This window comes from Rutidosis leptorrhynchoides, chromosome 6 (genome assembly GCF_046630445.1).
Source record: "Rutidosis leptorrhynchoides isolate AG116_Rl617_1_P2 chromosome 6, CSIRO_AGI_Rlap_v1, whole genome shotgun sequence".
Lineage (NCBI taxonomy): Eukaryota > Viridiplantae > Streptophyta > Magnoliopsida > Asterales > Asteraceae > Rutidosis > Rutidosis leptorrhynchoides.
This window is the reverse complement of record NC_092338.1, coordinates 420868409-420891643: the sequence shown is the minus strand read 5'-3', so window position 1 is coordinate 420891643 and position 23235 is coordinate 420868409. Positions and strand designations below refer to the sequence as shown.

General features: G+C 34.1%; 3 protein-coding genes across 5 annotated transcripts; 2 read left to right on the top strand and 1 right to left on the bottom strand.

Moving 5' to 3' along the window:
• The first annotated feature begins 464 nt into the window (after positions 1–464).
• LOC139853045 (actin-related protein 7-like) lies at positions 465–3577 on the top strand. The gene is made up of 8 exons (XM_071842413.1): positions 465–615; positions 1207–1299; positions 1546–1761; positions 1873–2014; positions 2091–2332; positions 2467–2650; positions 2831–2898; positions 3060–3577. Exons 2-8 carry the CDS (start codon positions 1222–1224, stop codon positions 3210–3212), a joined length of 1083 nt encoding a protein of 360 aa, XP_071698514.1. The 5' UTR covers positions 465–615; positions 1207–1221; the 3' UTR covers positions 3213–3577.
• LOC139853043 (probable serine/threonine-protein kinase PIX13) lies at positions 3542–14470 on the bottom strand. 2 transcript variants are annotated; one of them, XM_071842411.1, is made up of 6 exons: positions 14252–14470; positions 13828–14153; positions 12551–12686; positions 12328–12464; positions 4758–4881; positions 3542–4240 (listed from the first exon to the last, which is right to left on the bottom strand). In XM_071842411.1, exons 1-6 carry the CDS (start codon positions 14316–14318, stop codon positions 3786–3788), a joined length of 1245 nt encoding a protein of 414 aa, XP_071698512.1. In that variant the 5' UTR covers positions 14319–14470; the 3' UTR covers positions 3542–3785. The 2 variants fall into 2 exon arrangements, with proteins under 2 accessions (XP_071698512.1, XP_071698511.1); XM_071842410.1 differs by having other exon boundaries at positions 3543–4240; positions 13828–14156.
• Positions 5674–11083, top strand: LOC139853042 (uncharacterized). Of its 2 annotated transcripts, none has more exons than XM_071842409.1 (2): positions 5674–8224; positions 10967–11083. In XM_071842409.1, the coding sequence occupies exon 1, from the start codon at positions 5684–5686 to the stop codon at positions 8198–8200; it is 2517 nt and encodes an 838-aa protein (XP_071698510.1). In that variant the 5' UTR covers positions 5674–5683; the 3' UTR covers positions 8201–8224; positions 10967–11083. The 2 variants fall into 2 exon arrangements, with proteins under 2 accessions (XP_071698510.1, XP_071698509.1); XM_071842408.1 differs by having other exon boundaries at positions 10956–11082.
• Positions 14471–23235: the final 8765 nt, after the last annotated feature.

Genomic DNA, 23235 nt, shown 5'->3' with positions numbered 1-23235 from the left:
TGGAAGTGAATTGTTTAATATGCATTTTAGGTGTTTGATGCAATGTTTAGCTGACGAATTTCTTAGTCGGACTTTGTGGTTTCATGGGTCATTACACTAAATGACTTTAGCATTTACGTTCACTTAATACTTAAAACATATCGTTAAACTTTTTCGTTTAAACAAACACGTGGTTTCACGGGTCATTTCTCTAGTTCATGTGATTTGCAAATTCACACCAATATATATATATATATATATATATATATATATATATATATATATATATATATATATATATATATATATATATATATATATATATATATAAAATGGATAATAATCAACAAATATAAATATATACTCCGTATAATATTGGATCCGGTTTGTCAAAATAATCCGTTAACACGAAACTCAATTAAAACTGGCCCAACAAAAAAAAAAAAGAAAAAGAAAAAAAGAAGAAGGTGTTTTTGAATCTGTCACTGGAGCTCAAACCTAAAACCCCCAAATCACTGTCAGACTTCTCCGGTTCTCTCTTCCGGCGAACCTTCCGGCCTCGCGTCTCCGTCGTTTTATCTCCGGAGGTCGTCAATTTCTGTTCTTATTTCGCACCTCTGTTCCTACATTTTACTGGTCAGCTTCTATTTCGATCCTATTATGACTTACGCATGTCCTACCTTTTGTTTTGTTGCCTAAAAAATGATTATTCGTTGTCATAATTAATTATGTAAATATAACATATATCTGTATCTGTATATGTATACTGAATTTCTTTTGTAATTGTGTTTCTAATTGAGGTCCGATTTCAACTTGTGGCTGTGCTGCAGCTGTAAAACTGAAGAGCAAAAATTAGGTTTTCAAATTCCTATAGCTGATTTAATTTTTTTGTACGGAATTTGTAATTTGACGTTAAAAATTTATTTTTGTTCAACAATTTTAGGTTATTTGAGGCTGTCTAAAGAAATATAAGTAATTCTACTTATTGAGTTATAAACCCAACTAAAATAAGACCATATTTTAGTAGGCATACGGTGTTGACATTACACAAGTTTATATTTTTAGAGCTCCAAATTACATTTTAAAATTTATTGAGCTTGAATGGTATCAGTTGGAATGGTACACAGTGATTTCATAGTAGGATTTTAATTTTATAGAATTAAAGATCTGAAAAGATCTGTGTGCGTATGTTAATCAACTCCATTTTCATTTATTTACAAATTACAGATTACGTAACAAAAAATGGAGGCTGTGGTGATTGATGCGGGCTCCAAGCTCTTGAAAGCAGGTTTTGCAATTCCAGATCAAGCCCCTTCTATGGTAATACATTAAAAAAAAACTCTATTTTATGGTACAATGGGTTGGACACGGGCTCTTATAATATCGATCTTAAGTTTGCCTTTAGATTATGTACTGCACTAACGGTTATGTTGTTAATTGCATGATTGCCATATTCATTTACAGTGTTCGACTGTTGATTAATTTTTAACTGCATACTGGCTGCTGTATTGTTTAGTAATTTGCGGTATCTGGCTGTATAACATGTTTGATATATGGCTCACTCAGATCATTCCAACTCAAATGAAAGTCATGAATGATGATGGATCTATACCAGACTCTCCATCCCTTCAGGCTAACAACGTTGATCCGATTGTACGAGGTTTTGTTAAAGATTGTGACGCAATGGAAGATCTACTACACCATGTTCTATACAATGGTTTAGGATGGGAACTTGGTAATGAAGGGCAAATCTTATTTGCAGATCCACTTTTAACACCCAAGGTAACCCAAATCTGTTGATTTTTTCATATATATAATGCTTTGATACACAAACCTGTTTATGACACGTTTCATTTATTTATAAAACTTAATCTAGTTTTGCTTTTATTACAGGCTGTTCGAGAACAGTTGGTGCAGATGATGTTTGAAACATTCAATATCTCAGGTTTCTATGCTTCAGAGCAAGCAGTGTTATCACTATATGCAATAGGACGCATTTCAGGTTGCACTGTTGATATTGGTCATGGAAAAATAGGTACATAAGATAGTATCTCATGAGTATATGAACTCATCAACTCGCTTTACTGATATTCTTTTTTGGTTGTTATCAGATATTGCTCCAGTAATTGAAGGGGCAGTACAACATGTGGCTTCAAGAAGATTAGAAATTGGAGGTGCTGATTTGACTAAGTTGTTTGCTGATGAGCTTGCTAAGTCTAATCCAACAATTAAGCTTGATATTTCAGAAGTTGAGGGATTAAAAGAGCAGTATGCATGCTGTGCTGAAGATGATCTTGTGTATGATAAAACTCAATCATGTGAAGAGGAGCAACATACTTTACCTGATGGTCAGGTTGGTTTGTTTATTCTTTGATAATCTCTTGTGATGAATATGATCTTGATGTGTATATGTAGTTAGATTATAATAGGTTGAATCACTATTGCAATTCCTGAAAAAATTTGTGGTTTTTTTATATGGGGTTACAGGTGATATCGATAAAAAGAGAAAGGTTTACAGTAGGAGAGGCCTTGTTCCAACCTTCGATATTGGGCTTAGAGGCCCATGGAATTGTTGAGCAGCTTGTTCGAATAATCTCAACTGTATCATCTGAAAATCACCGTCAACTGTTGGAGAACACTGTTTTATGTGGCGGAACATCTTCAATGACAGGCATTTTCTCTTATCTTTATTTACATAAATATATTATACTAATTTCCAATCTTTAATTTGTATGATTTTATATATCTTGCTCTTCACTTTCTTTCTTTCACTATACTTTCACCCACATGAAGCTTTTAGGAACGATGTCACTATTGATTTGCTTACGCATGACATATTGTTGCACTGTAGGTTTTGAAGATAGGTTTCAGAGGGAAGCCAGTCTTTGCTCATCTTCTGTTCGTCCTTCTTTAGTAAAGGTAACAAAATTCGACGTGGTTTGAGAAGCTCCATAAGAATTCGATTCCGAGTTCTTATTAGCTCAAATTCGATTCTGAGTTCTTATTAGTTCTATTTCACACGAATAACATAATGATATAGTATTATGCTGATACGATGATGAACCTTTTTTTTATTGCAGGCTCCAGATTACATGCCCGAAAACTTATCCATGTGTTCAGCATGGGTGGGAGGTGCCATACTTGCCAAGGTTGTCTTTCCTCAAAATCAACACATAACCAAGTCAGATTACGATGAATCCGGACCCTCCGTTGTCCATCGCAAATGCTTCTGATGATGTCTTCTCTTGTTGTGTAACTGCATCCTTCTCATTAGACTTATCAGGTTATTAGTTTATGAGTTTGGTTTTGTGTATTATATATGAACATTAACACTCCCTGATTATTGAACGACAATTGTTCTATCCTAGAGTTCTTGTTAGTGCTAAGTTATTACATAATGTTTTTATCCTTGATAACTTGATTTGCTCCATCTACATTCATAAGTGGCTATAGATGTTGGTGCGATCACGGTGCCAATTGCAAGCATCAGAAAAGTATTGCTCATCGTGATGCAAATGAGTTAAACACGAGCTTGAGCCAATAACCTTCGGTTAAAACGCTGTTAGCTAACATTTTTATTGTATGTTTGTATGATTGTAAAATCTATGGGATGTACTTTTTGTTTTTAACAAATAAACTTCTCATATTCAACTTATTCTAGAATAAAATATATACACAAGGTACAACATGTTTCACATTTGACAACTTTTTAAGCAATGATACAGCCTTTAAAATGGACTATCTCAGTGGGCCTTCTTGGCATATACTGTTGTTGAATATTTCAAAATCCCCGTTGACTTTTTTGCTCAATATGACCTGATCGGTGATCGTTCGGGTCGGGCTCCTCCACTTTGCTTCATATGGAGTGGAGATTGGTGTGCGGATTGATAATGACGATCACGGTGTGGGCCTGAAGGTTGGGTTGCGTGTACCTTTACCTCCTTTGGTTTTGTTTTGATAGCACTAATCTCTTGTAAACTCGTCATGACATCTAACATATCAGGTCGGTTTTTTGGGTCCGCTTCTAGACAGCTCAAGATTAGCTCAGCAGCTTTAGCGGCTCCTTTTGATGGGTAATTGCCTTCTAGCCTTGAGTCCATAAGTTTTCTTACTTTCCGTTTATCGGGCAAAGCTGGTCGAGCCCAGTCCACCAAATTATGTTGCGAGCCTGGTCGATTAGTGTCAAGTACACGCATACCTGTTATCATTTCTAGTAACACGACTCCAAAACCATAAACGTCACTCTTAACGTATAAATGACCTGCAGTTAAATCACATGACTTTTAGTCAATAACTATTTTGGACCATTACATCACACGGTCTTAAACTTGTTTTATTGAGAAATAAACGGAGTATATTTATTTATATTTAATAAATCAAGTTTACACTTTACACGGTTTTGACCCGGTATAACAAGGAAACATTTATATTTATACTGCATATAGTCCAAAATAGAAACAAATATTGTTAATTACTATGTCACATCGTTAACACCTACTATTATAAGGTAATTAGCCGGTTGGATAAGATAATCTTTACATATCTGATGTCTCATTTGTTTGATTAACAGTTATATAATTCTTTTATGGATTATTCTAACTACCTGTCGTTTTAAAACATTTGTATATTAATTGTCACTGCAAAATTAATACCAACCGCTATGTAAAATTAATTTATTCAAGATAACAACATTTTTAAGGGTTATGTATTCCGTAGATACATATCGATATAACTATTAACACATTACTAGCAAGACGAAATGAGCTTGAAGAACTAACCGGTGGCTATGTATTCCGGAGCTGCATATCCATATGTACCCACGACGCCTGTCGAAACATGTGAATTACCATTTACAGGACCTAACTTTGCGAGTCCAAAATCTGAAAGCTTTGCATTGTACTCCTGATAAATATAATGAAAATCAGTTAATTATAACTTTGATAATACCGTTCAAAAGTCAGATACGTCGAACCATTCATATTGTATACGCCCAGCTCGTCGGATGGTTGGCTACCATAGAAAGAAAAAAAAAAAATTGAAACAAATCAAACTGGTCCTAAGGTTTAGTAAATATAAAAAAAATCTCCCTAAATCTCTTCCCAAACTATTACTCCGTAGATCTTTTACTTATTCACATCTATTTATTCAATCCAATTCCTTCAACGCGTCTAACGATTGAATCAAAATCCTAGCCAGTTAACTAATCATCTATCCTAAATCAAAGAAACTTACACAATCAATTTCAATCGATTCCATTTACATAGAATTTTTTTTTAAAAAAAAGAATTCTAGCACTCATATGTGGGATTGGCAAGGTGAAGAATACAGTTTGCAAACAAATAAGACTTCAAATATTTAACTGCAAATATAGAAGATCTTAAGACCGCAACAACTCTCAGGTTAGATCTGAAATTCGAAACCTCTAGATGAAGATCTTGAAGATCCAAAGTGTGCCTTTGATTAAAAAAAAAAAAAAATCGATCTTGCATTTCTTGATTATTAGAACGGTTTCTCTTATTGAATTCTGATTAATCTTTTCCTCCTTAGTAATCGGCTTGTTTTTAGATTCAGATCCACCATTACTGTGACATGCGTTTCTATTTCTGTTGTTAGATTTTTTGCTTTCTCTTTGGTTTGTTCAGGAACCTTATTAATAGCACCTTCTCTGTTTATCTTTTGATTTAAATCGAAATACTCTTTTATCATGTCAAACATACCGACATCCCCTTTTACACCAAAAGCATCGAACAACCAATCCCAGTCGAAACAATCTTTCTTTGCTGATAACAAGCATATCCGATATCAGCCTATCAATCAGGGTATTTGGGTTAAAATTGATCATAATAAGCAAAACTCACCTTCAAAAAACCCTAACCCTAATTACAATAACCAGCAGAATCCAACCCACCTTGTCCGATCCAAATCTGGTCTCAATCATCACTCGACAAGGTTAAACTCATCCTACAATCAATTATACAACAACTTCAAAATACGGGAATCAGCCACCAACCTTATCAATCGTTATGGCAAGCCTTTTCCAGATGCGAATAATTCTAAAACAAATCAATTGCCAAAACCGATCGACAAGTCTAGAATTACTTCATACCTCTTCCACAACTTTCCCGAACACTGGTGTTCAACGGACTTATGGGATGTTTTCAAAAAATATGGCAATATCCACGAGGTTTACATCCCCAGGAAGACCTTAAAAAACGGAAGGAAGTTTGGTTTTGTTAGATTCTTAGACGTTCCAGATTACCACAAAGATTCTCTTGCGAGGAGACTAAGTCTCATTGTTGCGGGTGACAATTTACTCAAAGTATACAAGGCCCGTGATCCCGAAGGAAAGAAACAAGCTCCACAGCCTAACAATGCAAAATCGGGTTCTAGGAACAATGTTAAGGTTGCATTTAACTCACCTGTAGACGAAAGGAATTTCAAAGAAGTGGTCCTAAACAAGCAGGCTACAAACTACGGCATCCCCTCGATTAAGGTAAATTCTAATGATGATCTTATCCAAATACTTGGTCAAGCGGTTATTGCCAAAGTTAAAGATCTTGAATTCCTTGAATATTTTAATGAAATATGTGAAAGTGAAAACCTTGGTGGGTTTACTATCAAATACCTGGGCGGGCATGATCTAATGCTTATATTTGAGGAACCCAACCCGGCCCTAGACTTGATTAACAATTCGGAACACCCATTATGGAAATGGCTTGAAGATATAAACCCATGGGATCCCGAAATTTACAAAACCTCTGGTAGACTTGTTTATGTTAACATATTCGGGGTACCTATTACTTGTTGGTTAGAATCCACATTCATTGACATAGCAAAAAATTGGGGCGAGGTAATTGAAACGTTTAATTGCTCTATAACCAATGAGAACAACCAAGATTTATCGCATGGCTCGGTAATTATCAAAACAAACAATTTCTCACCGATAAACGGCCAAGTTATTATCAACCCCGGTGACGTCAATCAATCTAAGGCTTACATCATTGAAGTTCAAAACTTTTCTATGTTTAACACTTATGGTGATATCGATAATTCGTCGAATTGGGATGATGAAATTCTTTCGGACGATCACATTTCTGACGAAGAGTCCCACTTGGATTGTGAAAATCGAGTTGAAGGAAACGCTGAAAAGACCACCCGTAACAACAACCACGATCCCACGCCTCCTCACCAAACCTCCTCTAATTCCTCTAAACGAATGGATACTCGTCCCTTTAATAATAATGCCGATAACCAATCTCTCCAATCTCCTAGCATATCGAAACCCATCAACCACTTTGACACCACAAACCCTCACACCCATAATCCTTCCAATCCCGAAACTGTTTTAAATAATACTAGCTCTACAAAAGAAACTAGCCCATCGAATGAAACTGATCCAATTGAACCACCTCCTATTCCTGATTTTAATACAGCAAGGCCATATAATACCACCTCATATCAACCAAAACCAAAAACCATCCCTTTGGAGTCCACTGTAATCACGCAGCCCATTACCACCAATACCCCCCCAAACCCACCAAGAGAGGATACCCTTGCAATCCCGCAGCCCAACACTGTTATTAACGGCCCATCGAATCATGTAAATGATACCCCTGTTACACCTAGCCACATCTCGGGTAAATCTAATATGGACAGCTCACCTCAACACATTCTAACAAATGATTTATGCTCACCAATAGTGACACAAGAACATGCAGATTCTGTTCCCGAAACCCTCCCTCACCATACCACAAACGACACCCCCTGTACTACCCCTTTAAACCCTCAATCCAACTCTCCATTAAATTTTATGCCTGCCCCTAACGCTACACAACAAACAAATTCCGATCCTTTCAACCTCGAACCTTTACTTTATACGGGTAAAGAAATTTCTAAAAAGAGAAAAATTTCTAGCACCATCGCCAAACCTATCATTAAGTCAAAAAACACCTCTCAAAACCCAGATTTTAAAAGACCTAGATCCAATATGCTTTACATCAAACATCTAGCTAGAAGTGGCCAAAAGCTTAGAATCTCTCAACTGGCTAAACGTTGTAAGTCCTCGTCTAACGGTGGTGGTAGCACATCCTACTTCTCGAAGGGATCTCATATGGACATGGTACATAACAAAAAGACTAAAAAGACAGGTTCTACCTCTAGCAAAAGCTTGGATACGTTCGAATTCGGGAAAAGCATCGGGATTCGTCGCAACAACCCATGAATCCACCTCCGTCACATCGATTCTGTAAGTTTTTTCTCATGAGTACGATTTCTCTTAATATTCGGGGTATTGGACAAACGGGTAAAATAAGCTGGCTTAAACGTATTTGCTATAAAGAAAAACCATCAATTCTAGGCCTCCAGGAAACCAAATGCGGCCAAACACGTGACAACACCATTGAATCTTTCTGGGGTAATTCTGATTTTAAATTCGTCCAAAAGGATTCGGATGGTGCTTCCGGAGGTATCCTAACTATTTGGGATACTAATATCTTTTCGTTCAACTATGCTATTGAGGGTGAATTCTTTCTTGCAATTTGTGGCACGTGGGCGGGTCATGACTCTGAAATTGCCTTCATTAATGTTTATGGCCCCCATTCCCATTCAAAAAAACTTAGACTTTGGAGCGAACTCTCATCCCTTACTAACTCCCTTAATATCCCACACATTGTTTTTGGTGACTTCAACGAAGTAAGAAACAAAACAGAACGCATGAACACAGAGTATAATCAAAATTGGGCAGATAATTTTAATAACTTTATAAATAACTCTGGATTAATTGATCTTCCTTTAGGCGGTAAAAGGTTCACAAGGATTTGTGAAAAAACAATGAAGTTTAGTAAACTTGACCGATTCCTCATTTCCGATGGCATCTTCACTATCTGGCCCAACACATCCTCCAAAACTCTTGATCGGGACCTTTCTGACCACTGTCCCATTATCCTAAGAAATAACCTCCTCGATTCTGGCCCTAAGCCAATACGTGTCTTTGACACATGGCTAGATTTAAAAGATGCCGACACCATCATAGAAAAGGCTTGGTTGATCCCAATTAGTGGGAATAGGCCTGACTGCATTTTCCGTAACAAACTAAAAAACGTTAAATTAGAACTTAAAAAACATAGTAATCAACTTGATAACTTAGACTCCCAAATACGTGATCATCTTACTGAATGTAATAATTGGGAACAAACCGCCGAAACTAGACCTTTATCCGAAACTGAAAAACAAAAATGGATCGATGAAAAAATGCATCACATCGTCAAAGAAAAAAAGAAAACAAACATGCTTAAACAAAAATCTAGAATCAAATGGGCGCTTGAGGGTGATGAAAATTCGAAATACTTTCATAACTATATCAAAAGAAGAACAAGTAAAAACAACATCCACGGGCTTTCAATTAATGGTACATGGACTGAAGATCCTAATCTAATAAAACAAGAAGCATATTCCTATTTTAACAACATCTTCCGATCCAAACACTTACGTGACGAATGCCCTTTCGATCATGTTTCACATCTTGAATACATTTCTTCCTTGGACAATCAACTCCTAGAAGCTAAATTTAACGAAAAAGAAATATGGGAAGCCATATGTAATTGCGATAGCTCTAAAGCTCCTGGGCCGGACGGTTTCAACATGAGATTCTTCAAAAAACATTGGGAACTGATTAAAACCGACCTCATTAAATCTCTAGATTGGTTCTGGGAAAACTCAGAAATCTCCAAAGGATGTAATGCATCTTTCTTCACATTAGTCCCGAAAAAACCCAACCCAATCGGATTAAATGAATATCGCCCAATCTGTCTAATAGGTAGCTACTATAAAATTCTCACCAAAACACTCTCCAATCGCCTTGCCATGGTCATTCATAAAATCATTGGTAGTGAACAAACAGCTTTCCTCAAAGGTCGAAATATCCTAGATAGTGTCCTAATTGCAAACGAAATAATTGATGAATTAAAACGTAAAAAACAAAAAGGTTTAATCTTTAAAGTTGACTTCGAAAAGGCATTTGACTGCATTGAGTGGGACTTTCTATTTAAAACCATGCACTTCATGGGTTTTGGTCCAAAATGGATTGGTTTCATTCGGGCATGCCTTTGGTCATCATCTATTTCTGTACTAATCAATGGCTCTCCCACCAAAGAATTTTCCCCTGAAAGGGGAATTCGACAAGGTGACCCCATTTCGCCATTCCTGTTCATCATTGTTGCTGAAGGTCTTAACATACTTGTCAAAAGAGCATTAGCCAATGGTCATTTGCAAGGATTAAAGATCGGACATGACAATCTCAATATTACACACCTCCAATATGCTGATGATACAATCTTCTTCGGCGAATGGAATAAAAGAAACGCCAAATATATCTCCAAACTACTAAAATGTTTTGAAAATATTTCAGGCCTCAAAGTTAACTTCCGTAAAAGCAAACTTTACGGTATAGGTACATCTACGACCGAAACCGAACAAATGGCTTGCTACATGAACTGCTCTGCGGGTCATACCCCGTTCTCCTATCTTGGACTTCCTATTGGTGTACCCACATCTCACGCCTCCTCGTGGCAGCCGATCGTTGAGAAATTCGACAAAAGGCTTTCAGATTGGGCTGCTAAATCTATTTCTTTCGGAGGTCGACTTACGACCATCAAATCAATTCTTAGTAGTATCCCATTATACTACTTCTCCTTATTTCATGCACCATCCGCTATCCTTAAGGTACTTGAATCTAAAAGACGGAAATTCTTCTGGGGAGGATCTTCAAACGATAATAAAATTAATTGGATCAAATGGGACCAAATAATTTTGCCATACGATTGTGGGGGTTTAAACGTGGGGTCCCTCTTTGCTAAAAACATATCATTACTTTGTAAATGGTGGTGGCGTTTTAAAAACGAAGATAATGCATTATGGGTAAAAATAATCAAAAGCATTTATGGGCCGGGGGGAGGGTTGGATACTAACTTTTTATGCAGGAACATTTCAGGTCGCACCATTTGGAAAGAGATTATTAAAGCTGGAAAAGTTGCTGACAATATAGGCACAACCTTCACATCCTCGATTTCAAAGCGCATAGGAAATGGCACATCAATAAGCTTCTGGCATGATATATGGATCGGATCTGAGTGCTTAAAAGATACATTTCATAGACTATTCATGTTGGAATCCCGCAAAGAAGCAACTGTTGCTGATAGAATAATCAACGTTAACTCTACCTCGATCGGTAATTGGGATTGGTCCCGCCCTCCTAGTGGTCGTGCAAAGGATTATCTCACGGAGCTCAACAACCTAATAACATCTGTTATTATTTCAGATCGCCCCGACTCATGGAAATGTTCCCTTGACACATCCGGCATCTACACTTCAGCAGCACTGTCAAATCTGATCAATAAGCTTAAATACGGCACAAACTCTAGAAACCTTTCACTACCTCAAAACAAATTCGTTCCACAAAAGATATTCATTTTCTCATGGAGGGCCGTTCAACAAAAAATCCCGGTTAGAAGCGAACTCGATAAAAAAGGAATTGACCTTCACACCATCTTATGTCCCTTATGTGAGCACCAAATTGAAACCATTGATCACGCGTTGTTAAATTGTCAAAAAGTATCTTCAATATGGATACAATTTCTCGATTGGTGGAATCAAAACAACATAAGTATCTCTAACATCAATGATGCCATCATCTCGGATCAAGGCATATCACATAATTCCATTGGTTCTTCAATATGGCAAGCTGCTAAATGGATTGCGTGCTACATTATTTGGAAACATAGGAACTTAAAGATTTTTTCCGGAAAAATATGGAACCCCGCTGTGATAATCTCCGAGATCCAATCTCAAAGCTTTAGCTGGATCTCAAATCGTTCACGGAAGAAAACACCTATCGATTGGCATCAATGGCTACTCAACCCGTCATTTTACGTGTCACCTCCTTCAAACCGCATAGGCGTCGGTTAACATAACTTAATTCAAATCGGGATGGTTTCGTTATTCTATATAGCCTATGTGGGTTAGATTAAATGGGTTGGTTGTGTGTCAACTTTGTAGTCGCTTGATCGGCACGGTTGTCCCCTCCTTCCCCGCTTGTTGTTCTTTTACGCAAGTTCGTCCCTCGTAGTGTTATCTAGTCTACGTCTCCCCCGATCATAAGTCCAGATAATTATTCCATGTTTTCTCAGCTGATCCGTTTCGTTTATAGCATTGTATAAAAGCATATAGGGACTTGTATTGTAATATTCCATATAATAATAATAATATTTTTGCTTTTCAAAAAAAAAAAATTATAACTTTGATAATGAGTTTAATACATTTGATTAAATAACTTTTAAATGAAATTATACTAACCCCATCCAATAATATATTAGCAGATTTAAAATCTCTGTAAATAACAGTTTTTTCTGTAGTATGCAAGAAAGCAAGGCCTTGGGCTGCTCCAATGGCTATTTTAATTCTTGTAGACCATGAGAGTGGTTCTGCACCTTCTGCCAAATCCAATTAAAATATAAAATTAATTAAGTATAATTTTTTTTATATAAAAAATAAATTTATTTGTATGATATATACTTACTTTTAAAAAGATGATTTTCAAGACTACCCTTTTGCATATATTCATAAACAAGAAGAAATTCTTTATCTTCCCAGCAATACCCCACTAATTTAACAAGATTTGGATGACTAAATTTCCCCAAAAAATTCACTTCTGCCTGCATAAAACAAATCATAATTTAATAAAACACATGAACTATAATATATCTAGTGATAATAGTTCAAAATGAAGAAAATTTAACAAATTTTGTGTTTATAAGTATCTAATGTTTTATTTTACTATTTTTACATATATTCTCGATTAAATGGTACACAAATTACCAAGATAACAAATGTCAATGCAAATTTGATCTCTAAAATTGTCAACCCTGAGATAAGACAAAGAAAGTGAGCCTTTTATTTTGACCCAAGAATTATGGGTCCCCATCTCCAAATAAAGTATATAAATATACCCACAATATTATAAAGTATTTGTATTTGTATGGCAGAAGAAAATTAAAATTAAATATCAAGTAGCTTGAAAAATGACGAGTGTTTGGAATTTTATTATCAAGTGTTCATACCTTTCCCGTTATTATTCATTCATGTATAAAATAAAATATAGGAGTAATAAATAAATATAAAATTACGGAAATTTTAGTTTAAACAATATTTTAGACATTATTTTTACAACAAAATAAAATAAAATTATATTATGACTTTTTAAAGCTTCATATATTTACATATATAGCTTTCCATAACAACAGTAAAAGGATAATATTTTCCTATTCAAACTAGTTTATATAGTCAGATATTTTTACTCAAATATACGTGGTTTAGTCAGGTTATTACGTGATTACGTGACAGTTTCTGACCCATTTAATATTTTATGATGATATTATGACATGAGCCTTTAGACTATTTTCGAAATATTTTAATTTTAATAACAATAACAACGTACAAATATATAATATATATATATATATTTAAAACACTACCAGAGAATCAATGGCTTAGTTGGCGATAATTGTTTAGGTAAGATGCCTTACTATAAGAATATGGGACAAAGGCCTAATTTTGTTATTTGTACGTTATATAACATGAAGAGAAAGGAAGAAGTATATAAAAATTAAATGATGTCCTAAAGAAATTAATGAAATCATCCCATACGTCATGCATGTCTTTTACATGCAATAATAACAAATATCTAATTTAATTTAGAGTAAACAATTAATTTAGAGTAAGCAAAAACAAAGATAAATTAATTAATAAATAAAAAAGTTGACAATTATTTGAATTAAAATGTTAGTCCGCACTAACCTGCCATTCTTTAAGACCTTGAACACTGTCTTGATTTGACTTTTTAACGGCAACTGGGATCCCAATACCGACCTTCGACGGCGCGTACGTTTCACCGTCCACCCATCCTTTAAAAACCCTACCAAAACCACCTTCTCCGAGTATGGTATCTGGCCGGAAGTTTCTAGTAGCACTTTTTAATTCAGAATATGTATAACACCTCAAATCCGGTGTTACTATTCTTCCACTAGGTGGCACCGTTTCACCGGAATTTGCGGTGGCCCCACCACCTCCTGCTGCGGCGAGTGGACGGTCTTCGATCATGGGTCCCTTCTTTTTCACATCAACTGCTGAAAAATTATAAAACTTTTGTTATTTTAATGAAATTATTTAGTGAAGTATTTAAGACCAAAAAAAAATAAAAGAAATCTAATGGATTAAGTACCTTTAGGAGTGGGAATTTTATTTGTGGTTGAGAGATTATTAACTGGCTTTGGATAACAGTTTCCCATCTCTCTTCACACAGTGATCACACACTCAGACACACTGTTAATGTTTGAATAAAATAAGGTTGAATACAAAAAGATATGATTTTTATTATAAGGTATAAACGTGTGTTAAAATAGGGTTTCTGGGAAAGTGAAGAGAAAGGGAATGGAAAAGATAATAGATGGTGACCAAATGAATTTCGTATTATATATACACACACATATACTATACAGTGTATATATGTGTTATAAATAAAATTATACGGAGTAGTAGATTTTTGTATATTGCCAGACGTAGAAAAGACTATTTCATATTTGACTTTTTCTAGTGATGAAAGAAAGTTTAGAGTTTATGCACCCTATTGGCCCCTCATGTTATTATGTATTTTAGTTAAGGGGAGTGTTGTGGATGTTTGTCTGCAAAAAAAAAAAAAAAAAAAAAAAAAAAAAAAAAAAAAAAAAAAAAAAAAAAAACATTTAATATAATTGATGGTGTTTGGCCTAATTGGTGTTATCCTAAATATAATTTGCATGGTCTTGATTATGGACCTAATTCCTTTATAATAGTGATTGTGAATTCAAAACTTATTTGTGTTTAACCTATAGCTTATTGGTTGAGATTTAAAATTTTAGACACTTAAATTCAATCTCCATAAACTACAATTTAGAGTTTTGTCTTGTAAAAAAGACTTATACGTGTTCATTTTTTTTTTTAAAAAGTTTTATTTAACATTTTTCTACAACGTGATTATCAAGTAACAAGGTAATTGAATAAAGTTTTTCTTGTTTAGGATATTCGGGAATAAAGAGTATTTCTACATAGATGTACTGATGTACACAAATTAACTGTGTACATCAATATTTGACATTTTTTTTGTTTAGGATCGTTTCCAACTATTCTCTTTAATAGTACTAATAAGTTTGAATCCAAGACCCATTGTGAAAAAAATGGAATGACTTCAATCATTGAACTATCTTGAAATGATTTATTGAGCAACAAACATTTATGGATTTCTGTAATACTTTTTACAACAAAATTAACATAGGAACTTAGAAATTGGTATATTTAAATATTTAACATGACATATTGAAGAAATGTGAATTATAGCTTAAACTAGTTATCACCAACAGGTCTATAAAACCAAACGCAATGGGCGTTGCCGCGTTGGTAAGCTCCAAGCAATATATTTTTGATGGTGCTGGTGACATGACAGTGCGTTATTGGTTCAAAGTATTTTTCTCTCTAACTTTTAATTACTTACCTTTTAAATACTAATTAAATTTTATCACATCACTCACAAACTTTCTACAACACTCTCAACAATCATGTTGAGAGTGTTTTACAAGCAGAAGAAGAGGTCAGCTTCTGTATTGTGTGAGTTAATTAAGAATCATGTTCGAGTTAAGCTGATGTTGTTGAAACTAAAGAAGTCGAATGCAGTGATGAAAGCTGTCTAGATTTGGAAATTCGAAATGGACTGAAGATGGTTTTAGGTTGAATTGATTTGTATTGTTTCGGGTTTTGTGTATTGATTTTGGGCTTTGGGCCTTCTACTCTTGTTGTAGGATTTTGGTATATCTTTGCCTTGAAAAAAAAAAAAAAAAAAAAAAAATCTTTTCTATTACCACTCTCCATTCCCTATCATTCTCATGCCACAATCATAATCCCAAAAAATTACTCCGTATTATTCACTCCATGTCAGCGTTACCGTAATCTATAGCCTAAGGTCCATAAAACCTATAGAGATGTTGATTGTGGCTGGAGGTAGTGATCAACGATTCTACTTTCTAATAATAGTCACTTCAGTAGTTTGGTGGACAATTAATTTCAAGAGATTATTTTTTCACTAGTATTAATGAGGATAAAAAATTCGCACTTTATTGCTGGATGATTAAGTCGATTGACTGTCGATTAACGGGAGTTTAATTTTACATTTATAAAAATGGTCAACAGTTAGTTCATTGAATGTTTAAAATAAATGAATGTAAAAAGGTGAAAAAGTTGTAAAAGAAACAATTGAAAAAAATAAAAAAACGAATTACCAATTTACCCTCGAAGTTGGGGGTATTAACAAAAGTGTCATCATGAACCGTAGAAAACTCTCACTACAATTAGTATATTGTTATAACTAGTATATTTTTGTTGCGATACAAAGATTGCTATTTTGTAAGAGTACTTTGAGATTAATATATAAATGGGATTGTAAAATCTCATACAATATGTCTGCTATCAAAGGGTCATTGGCCTAGCGGTATCGAGATGTCTCTCTGACTTTGAGGTCATGGGTTCAAGTCCTGGTGAGGACAATATGTATATATTCGTGTAAAAATATCGAGTTAGGTACTTAGGGGTGTGAGTTGGTCTTTCAAAAAAAAAAAAAAAAAAAAAAAAAAACATTAAATCTAAATTTATAGATCGATTTTCATTTCCCATAAGTTGTTTTTATCGAGTGTTGTTATTTGGTGTTTTTATTGTTTATTGATTTTCATTGTAGCTTTGAACATCGTTATCATTGCGATCATTATTTATTCTATAGTATAATATAATGCTCATTAGTTTTGTATATAAAGAAAAGACAGAATTAATCTGTGTTTTCAATCCATTGGTAATGGTTCATACCCCTCTGAGGTTGAGAGTTCGATTTCCTTGGTACGCAACATTACACACAAGAAATATTCCCTTGATATTGAATTCCACCCAAGGTCGCGTTGCGGGGGCTGATAGGGGTTTTACCGGTCATGCCCTCGTATTGGTCCAGATTTCCTTCAAGGCACCAGTTGAGGGCGGGTTATGTAACTGTAAGAGATGATCACGTGGATGGTTTAGTCCTCCTCTGATTTAAAAAATAAAAATAAAAAACGACATTAATACGTTCTTGACATTGTTATGCGTATAATTGGCCGGTTACCATGCAAAACCTTTGTGTGTTTAGAGAGAGCCGAATAAAATGTATAAATTGGCTTAAGGAACAAGTCATAGAAATGTAATTTTCAACGTATATTGATTGAAGTTAGAAGGAAGTCCGTCATGACTTTTGTGCAATTTGTAGTCGTCCCGCTTCCAATCCAGTTATAATTTTAGTTACAATTTCTTTTAGAACAATAAACTAAATTAAAAAAAAAAAACAAAAAAAAAAAAAACAAAAAACAACCTTAATAAAGAGCTAAAAGAGGATGTCACTGGTTTACGTAAGTGTAAGTTCCAATAACCAACTTTGTAGCCCTTATTCTTAAGCTAATAAAAAGAAAAACTATGAATGCGATCGAAAATTTCACTCTTCTTGAAGGAAGAAGTGATAAAGATAATGCCGTTATTGAATCGTTAAAGAGACCAAAACGTAGTTACCGAAATAAAATGAATCAATCGTCATCTTTGTTGTCTTTGACCGCATCGTGTTTTGACCGCATTGTAGGGTTTATGGAGTTGATGAAATAGTGCTTGTGTTTGCGAACGACAGTTTATTCTCAAATATTGAAATAAGGACTGGACTAATTTGCCCTCACATGTCACACACGGTAGTAAACTGAAAGGCAAGAATTTAACAGAAGTTGGTGATGGGGATGTCCGTATTATAATTCGAAAGATGAGGGTATGGATGACAATGGATCGGATATGAATTGGGTGACGTCATATCTATATCTATATTCATATCTATTTAGCTTTTGTTTATCCATATCATTTAATTTAGTTCATCCATCCATATCTATATCTAATGAATTAAGCGGGTTAATGGATATCCATTGAATATTCAAAAAACTTATAATATTTTCGAATATGCGATGAAATAAAAACCGAATGTAACAAAAATAAATACAAATCAATCCATAAAAACATGTAATGTTTGCCAAAAATAGAATACACTTTATTGAATACACTATCAAACATATATTATGACAAATTATATGTATAATTTGTATATTTATTTTGTTAAATATATGTGTTTTTATTATAATATATTATATTCAATTCATTATATAGTTGCAAGCAAAATATAAGTGTAATGTTAAATACATTTGTAATAGTAAATGTGTATGTGTATGTGTGTATATATATATATATATATATATATATATATATATATATATATATATGTGTGTGTGTGTGTGTGTGTGTGTGTGAGATTATTTCCATAGATGAAACTTTTCATTCATACTCATATCCATATCCATTTAAATCATTCATATTTGTATTCATATCCATTTCAATTCATCCATATCCATCGTTATAAGGTGAATCGGGTGTATATATATTGGATCAAGTGACCATTACCATTTCTAAATGAGGGTTAACAAGGTTAAAACCAAAGATTACATGTACGACTGATACGAAGATGAAGGACAATCACACAATTTTATCTTATAAATTAGTACTCCGTATAACATACTGCGTAACTATATAGTTAACCACAAGTACATTTTGAAGCATATCATCATGTCACATTTTCCAACATTATTCATCTAATATTTAAAGTACCACTTAATAGTAACAACGAAAAAGGGAATTATGGTGTAATGTTGTAAAAAATTATTTATAACAATACATAATTTTACTGTGTATTAAACCTTATTTTAGTAATTTACTTTGATAAATGTACAATATTCATATCGATTCTTGATATAAAAAGTACAAATGAATAGTAAAAAAAGAAGAAGTTAAAATGACATTAAAAAGAAAATATCAAGGGTGGAAGAGAACGAAAAAAAGCTTATAGGCTTATAGATTAAAAAGGAAAATATTGTTCGGAGAAGAAAACGTAATCGTGCCACTAAAACGAGACAATAAGTCGACACAATTTTTCACACCAATTAGTGTATGTATATATTTATAAACGATAAAAATTAAAATATAAGACGAAGATCTAGAGGGAATTAAGTGTATGAGAGAACTCAGAAAACTCACATGTTGACTCAATTTATGTGCAGATTGACTCAATTTATGTACAAATTGACTTTTTTCACCTTTAGTTCTTAGACTATTCTTAATCCTGACTATGATGTCAGAGATTATGCACTTTTTGGTAAAAAGTGAGTTTTTAACTGTGACTGTATTTGACCTCTATTAACTTAAAATGTCAAGTTTTTGTGATAAATATTTGAAGTGTGATGTGGTAAAATCTGATTGGGAATTTGAGTGAAAAAAATAAATTAATTACAAAAATATATTAATATTAAAGTCACAAAATCCATTCATTGGCTGCTTCAACTTTTAACCCTTCCGTCAAGATTTTAACCCTCGCTGGTTTCCATCAAAAAGTGACGATGGGTTAACCGGCGTCAGCCACCGTCAACCGTGCTATCTCATCTCACGCCGGCGATTTGACGATGGGTTATGTTCAGTCTTACTGAATCCCTCACTTAAAATATATATAGCTTTTATTTATTTATTTATTCGTAACTAATAAATATGTAAATTCTAAACTTAAACCAAAAGGTAAAGATACTGATGTAAGAATATAAAACCTTTTTGTTAACATTCCGTACTATTTATATTTTTTTGATTTATATAATATATATATATATATATGAATGAATGTCTAAACATATTACGGAGTATAACTTTGTTATATCATTATTTCCCCCCCAAAATTGCAACTTGATGTTTTTTTTTTTTTTTTCAGATTCGTTACCATTATTTAGGAGATGAGACATTAATCAACTGATGACCATATATAATAACTCGCTTCCGGTATGTTAAACTATACATTAAGTGTTATATTACACTGATATTTATTTAACTTGAAGAGCTAGTAGTCACCAATAATTAATTACGATCAACTACTTCGTATTTGTTTTTGTGTTAATTGCCGAATTCATCAAGTTTGAGTGTATAACATACATTATTGATCTATACCGAATTCTCCGCGGTAAACCAAAACCGGTTCGAAACTAGTGTGAACTGTGTGGATCGGGTCTCTACCGGTCCACCCAAATTTTATTTCAATGAATGTGAAAAAGACAAAAGACATAATGCATGTATCTTGAAACCGGGATAACAAATGTGTACTAAAGTATAAGCCATGGTATACAATCACACGTGATTTATTGTAAATCGGTATCTAGAAACTCAAACAAATGGTCATAAATACAATCATTTCATAAAAGCGAGTAAACGGATAACTTAATGAACATAACCAGGTACATCCACTAGTAGAAAATCGTCTATTACGGACGGCACTTTTGAAAAAACCTACTACGCGATAAAAAAAAGTTGTTTTTCTGTCCCACTTTATCCTGAAATCTTGACCGACTTTCCGAACGATACCATGTCGTCCGGAAAGGTATAATTAATTATTTTTTTGATTATCCTGAAAAAATTGGCTCCAAAAAAGGTGAACTTTCGCGCGTTTTTCTTTCCGGACGATATGTCGTCCGGAAAAGTCTTCTGGGACGACATTTCGATCTGAGTATTTTGCCTATTTATACATCATTAATAAACACATTAACTCAAATCAAAAACATTTTTTCTACTTAAACTCCATTTAACTCAAATCAAAAACATTTTTTCTACTTAAACTCCATTACTATACTTCCCAACACAAAATGTTGACCTTTCCGCCAATGATTGTCTCATTGGAAATGTATTACAGAAGTAATTCCCGTAATGAAATGAAACTTTACGACTATACGCATAGTTCAAAATCTAAGTTCAAAGAAATTGATGTTTGCGACTTTTAATTAGAGAACCTTTTATACTTTTTGAAAGAAATGGTTCTGTTCGAACACACGGACGTCTTCTACTACAAAGATGATTGTGTTCCGGACGTGTCCGCTCCATATCTCCGTACCAACAATCAGTGGAACGGTATAAAAGAAACCATGGGCTGGCGCTCTAATCGCATTTCTCTTTACTTAGTTTTCGAAGATGAAGAAACTTTTTTTAATTTTCGACTACTAAACTATTAAGTTATTTAGTTAAGTTTGGTATTATTTGTATCGTTTTGATTAGGTATTAATTGTATCGTTTTTATTAGGTATGTTGAATGAAATTGTATGTTATTGTCATTTTTTGTTTTCAATTTACTATAATTAAAACGCATTTTAAGTAGATGAATCGAATATTATATCAAGATTGTGAATTAAACACTACAAATGACTAACATAATATTAAGATAATACAAAGTTACTGAATAAACCCACTTCAACGAAAAGCATTAAAATGTCGATTTTACAAAGTTACTAAACTAAACACACTTCAACAAAAAGCATTAAAATGACGATCTTACAAAGTTACTGATATTAAATCACACTAATAACGACAACGAGGATGACTACGAGCATCTGACCTAGTGGACGAATTTTCAGAACCTGAGCTCGATGGTGTTGAAGTTTCAGCAACGAAGGAAACGTCAAAAGGTAACGTACTTAGTGGACATCGTCCTACAATACCATCATCCATACCAATATTAGTAAATAAACGATTTAGAAACGCTCTGTACGGAATAAGTCTTGTTTCTGCATAAAGAAGCCCATTCATTTGGGAATCTACCAAATAAGCAATATTTACTCTAATATTGTGAGTCATGCACCAGTGAATACAAGCTTCAGTCATTGAAAAACGACTGACATTTGGTTCACGGTGGTACATGTTACTCCTGATAATTGCATTTCTTGTAGCAATTTCCAGACAAAGATATTCATCAAGAATGCCATTAAGTTCTATGGTCATGTATGAAATACAAGTACTACATAAATATAGGGTCATTTCATGTGGTGGAATATACTCAGGAAGAGCTTGAAGTTCAAAACCGGGATAATAGATATTTCTACCATCAAATGGCACGCCCAACAGCGCACCGAATTCTTGAAGAGTATACTCGTGTGGCCATTCAAAGATTAGAAACCTCACTATTTGTTCATTAGTGAATTTAAAGCTGGAATAGAATTCACACACGAGTAGAGGAATAATAAAATTATTAACATTAAGAAAAGGAAGCCAACACATTCTTCCGAATTCATGGGCGATTTCTGGAAAATCTTGCAGATTAACTTCCCGACCTTCACTAATAGGTCTACCGTTCATTCTACATCAGTTGTAGTCATGATGCCTGTTTGGTTTTTTAATGGTGCATATGGATTAAAAGGGTGATTTATAGTGTTAATATTGAGAGAGACTTGAATGGGTGGATATGAATAAGAATGGTGCATATGACTACTCAATAAATAGGCATAAACTACCCAAGATTTCCGTCCAAGACTTTCCCGCCCAAGATTTCCCTCCAAGACGTTCCCGCCCAAGATTTCCCACCAAATGTAACGGCGTTACATTACATTCTCACTTTACCCCGTCACATGACCCCGTTACATAACTGAGTGAGTCTGGCTGGATGTCTTGGTGGTGCAAATGGATTAGAAGGGTTTAACTTTTCATATGGATTATCGGATGTCAGTGTAGTATAACAGAAACACACATGTTAACTAGATACTTAAACTAATTTAACCGAAACTAGAAAGTGAAACACATATGTTAACTGAAAACCTAAAATAAAGAGGTACATTTCATCTAGCTTGAAGAAAATACAAACACATTACTTTCATGAGAAAATAAATTAGTTACTTGAAAAGGAAACACAACACAAGTGCTACCAAACTACAAATTAATATCAGTTTCAACCTTTTTCCTTGACGTTCTGCTAGCTCGAGTGAACTTTCTAGAGCTCTCTTAGACGTTACCAATGGTGGTATCACTTAAAGTGCCCTTTCAGACCATACCGGATCAATCCAAATCGCTAGCCTCCTACAACATTCAGATATTAAGCGACTGCAACCAGAGCAACCATAATATCGTCGACCATATTGGTATTCATCACTCAAACAAATTTTCGTAACTAAAATTGAGCCACAAGATCGACATAGACCACGCCGACCATACCTGCCCACATCGCTATTCATCATTGTAACAAGTTGTATTATTCTAATGTTGTGATCTGTGAGGGGTTATGTA

Bases quoted from the DNA above. Each gene is read 5' to 3' on its own strand.
- LOC139853043 (XM_071842410.1), bottom strand. From the start codon at position 14,318: ATGGGAAACTGTTATCCAAAGCCAGTTAATAATCTCTCAACCACAAAT. The intron at 14,157-14,251 runs GTACTTAATCCA...ATAATTTTTCAG, and splicing joins TAAAATTCCCACTCCTAAAG to CAGTTGATGTGAAAAAGAAG. The intron at 4,241-4,757 runs GTTAGTTCTTCA...ATTTAACTGCAG, and splicing joins TCCGGAATACATAGCCACCG to GTCATTTATACGTTAAGAGT.
- LOC139853045 (XM_071842413.1), top strand. From the start codon at position 1,222: ATGGAGGCTGTGGTGATTGATGCGGGCTCCAAGCTCTTGAAAGCAGGT. The intron at 1,300-1,545 runs GTAATACATTAA...TGGCTCACTCAG, and splicing joins CAGATCAAGCCCCTTCTATG to ATCATTCCAACTCAAATGAA. The intron at 2,899-3,059 runs GTAACAAAATTC...TTTTTATTGCAG, and splicing joins TTCGTCCTTCTTTAGTAAAG to GCTCCAGATTACATGCCCGA.
- LOC139853042 (XM_071842409.1), top strand. From the start codon at position 5,684: ATGTCAAACATACCGACATCCCCTTTTACACCAAAAGCATCGAACAAC.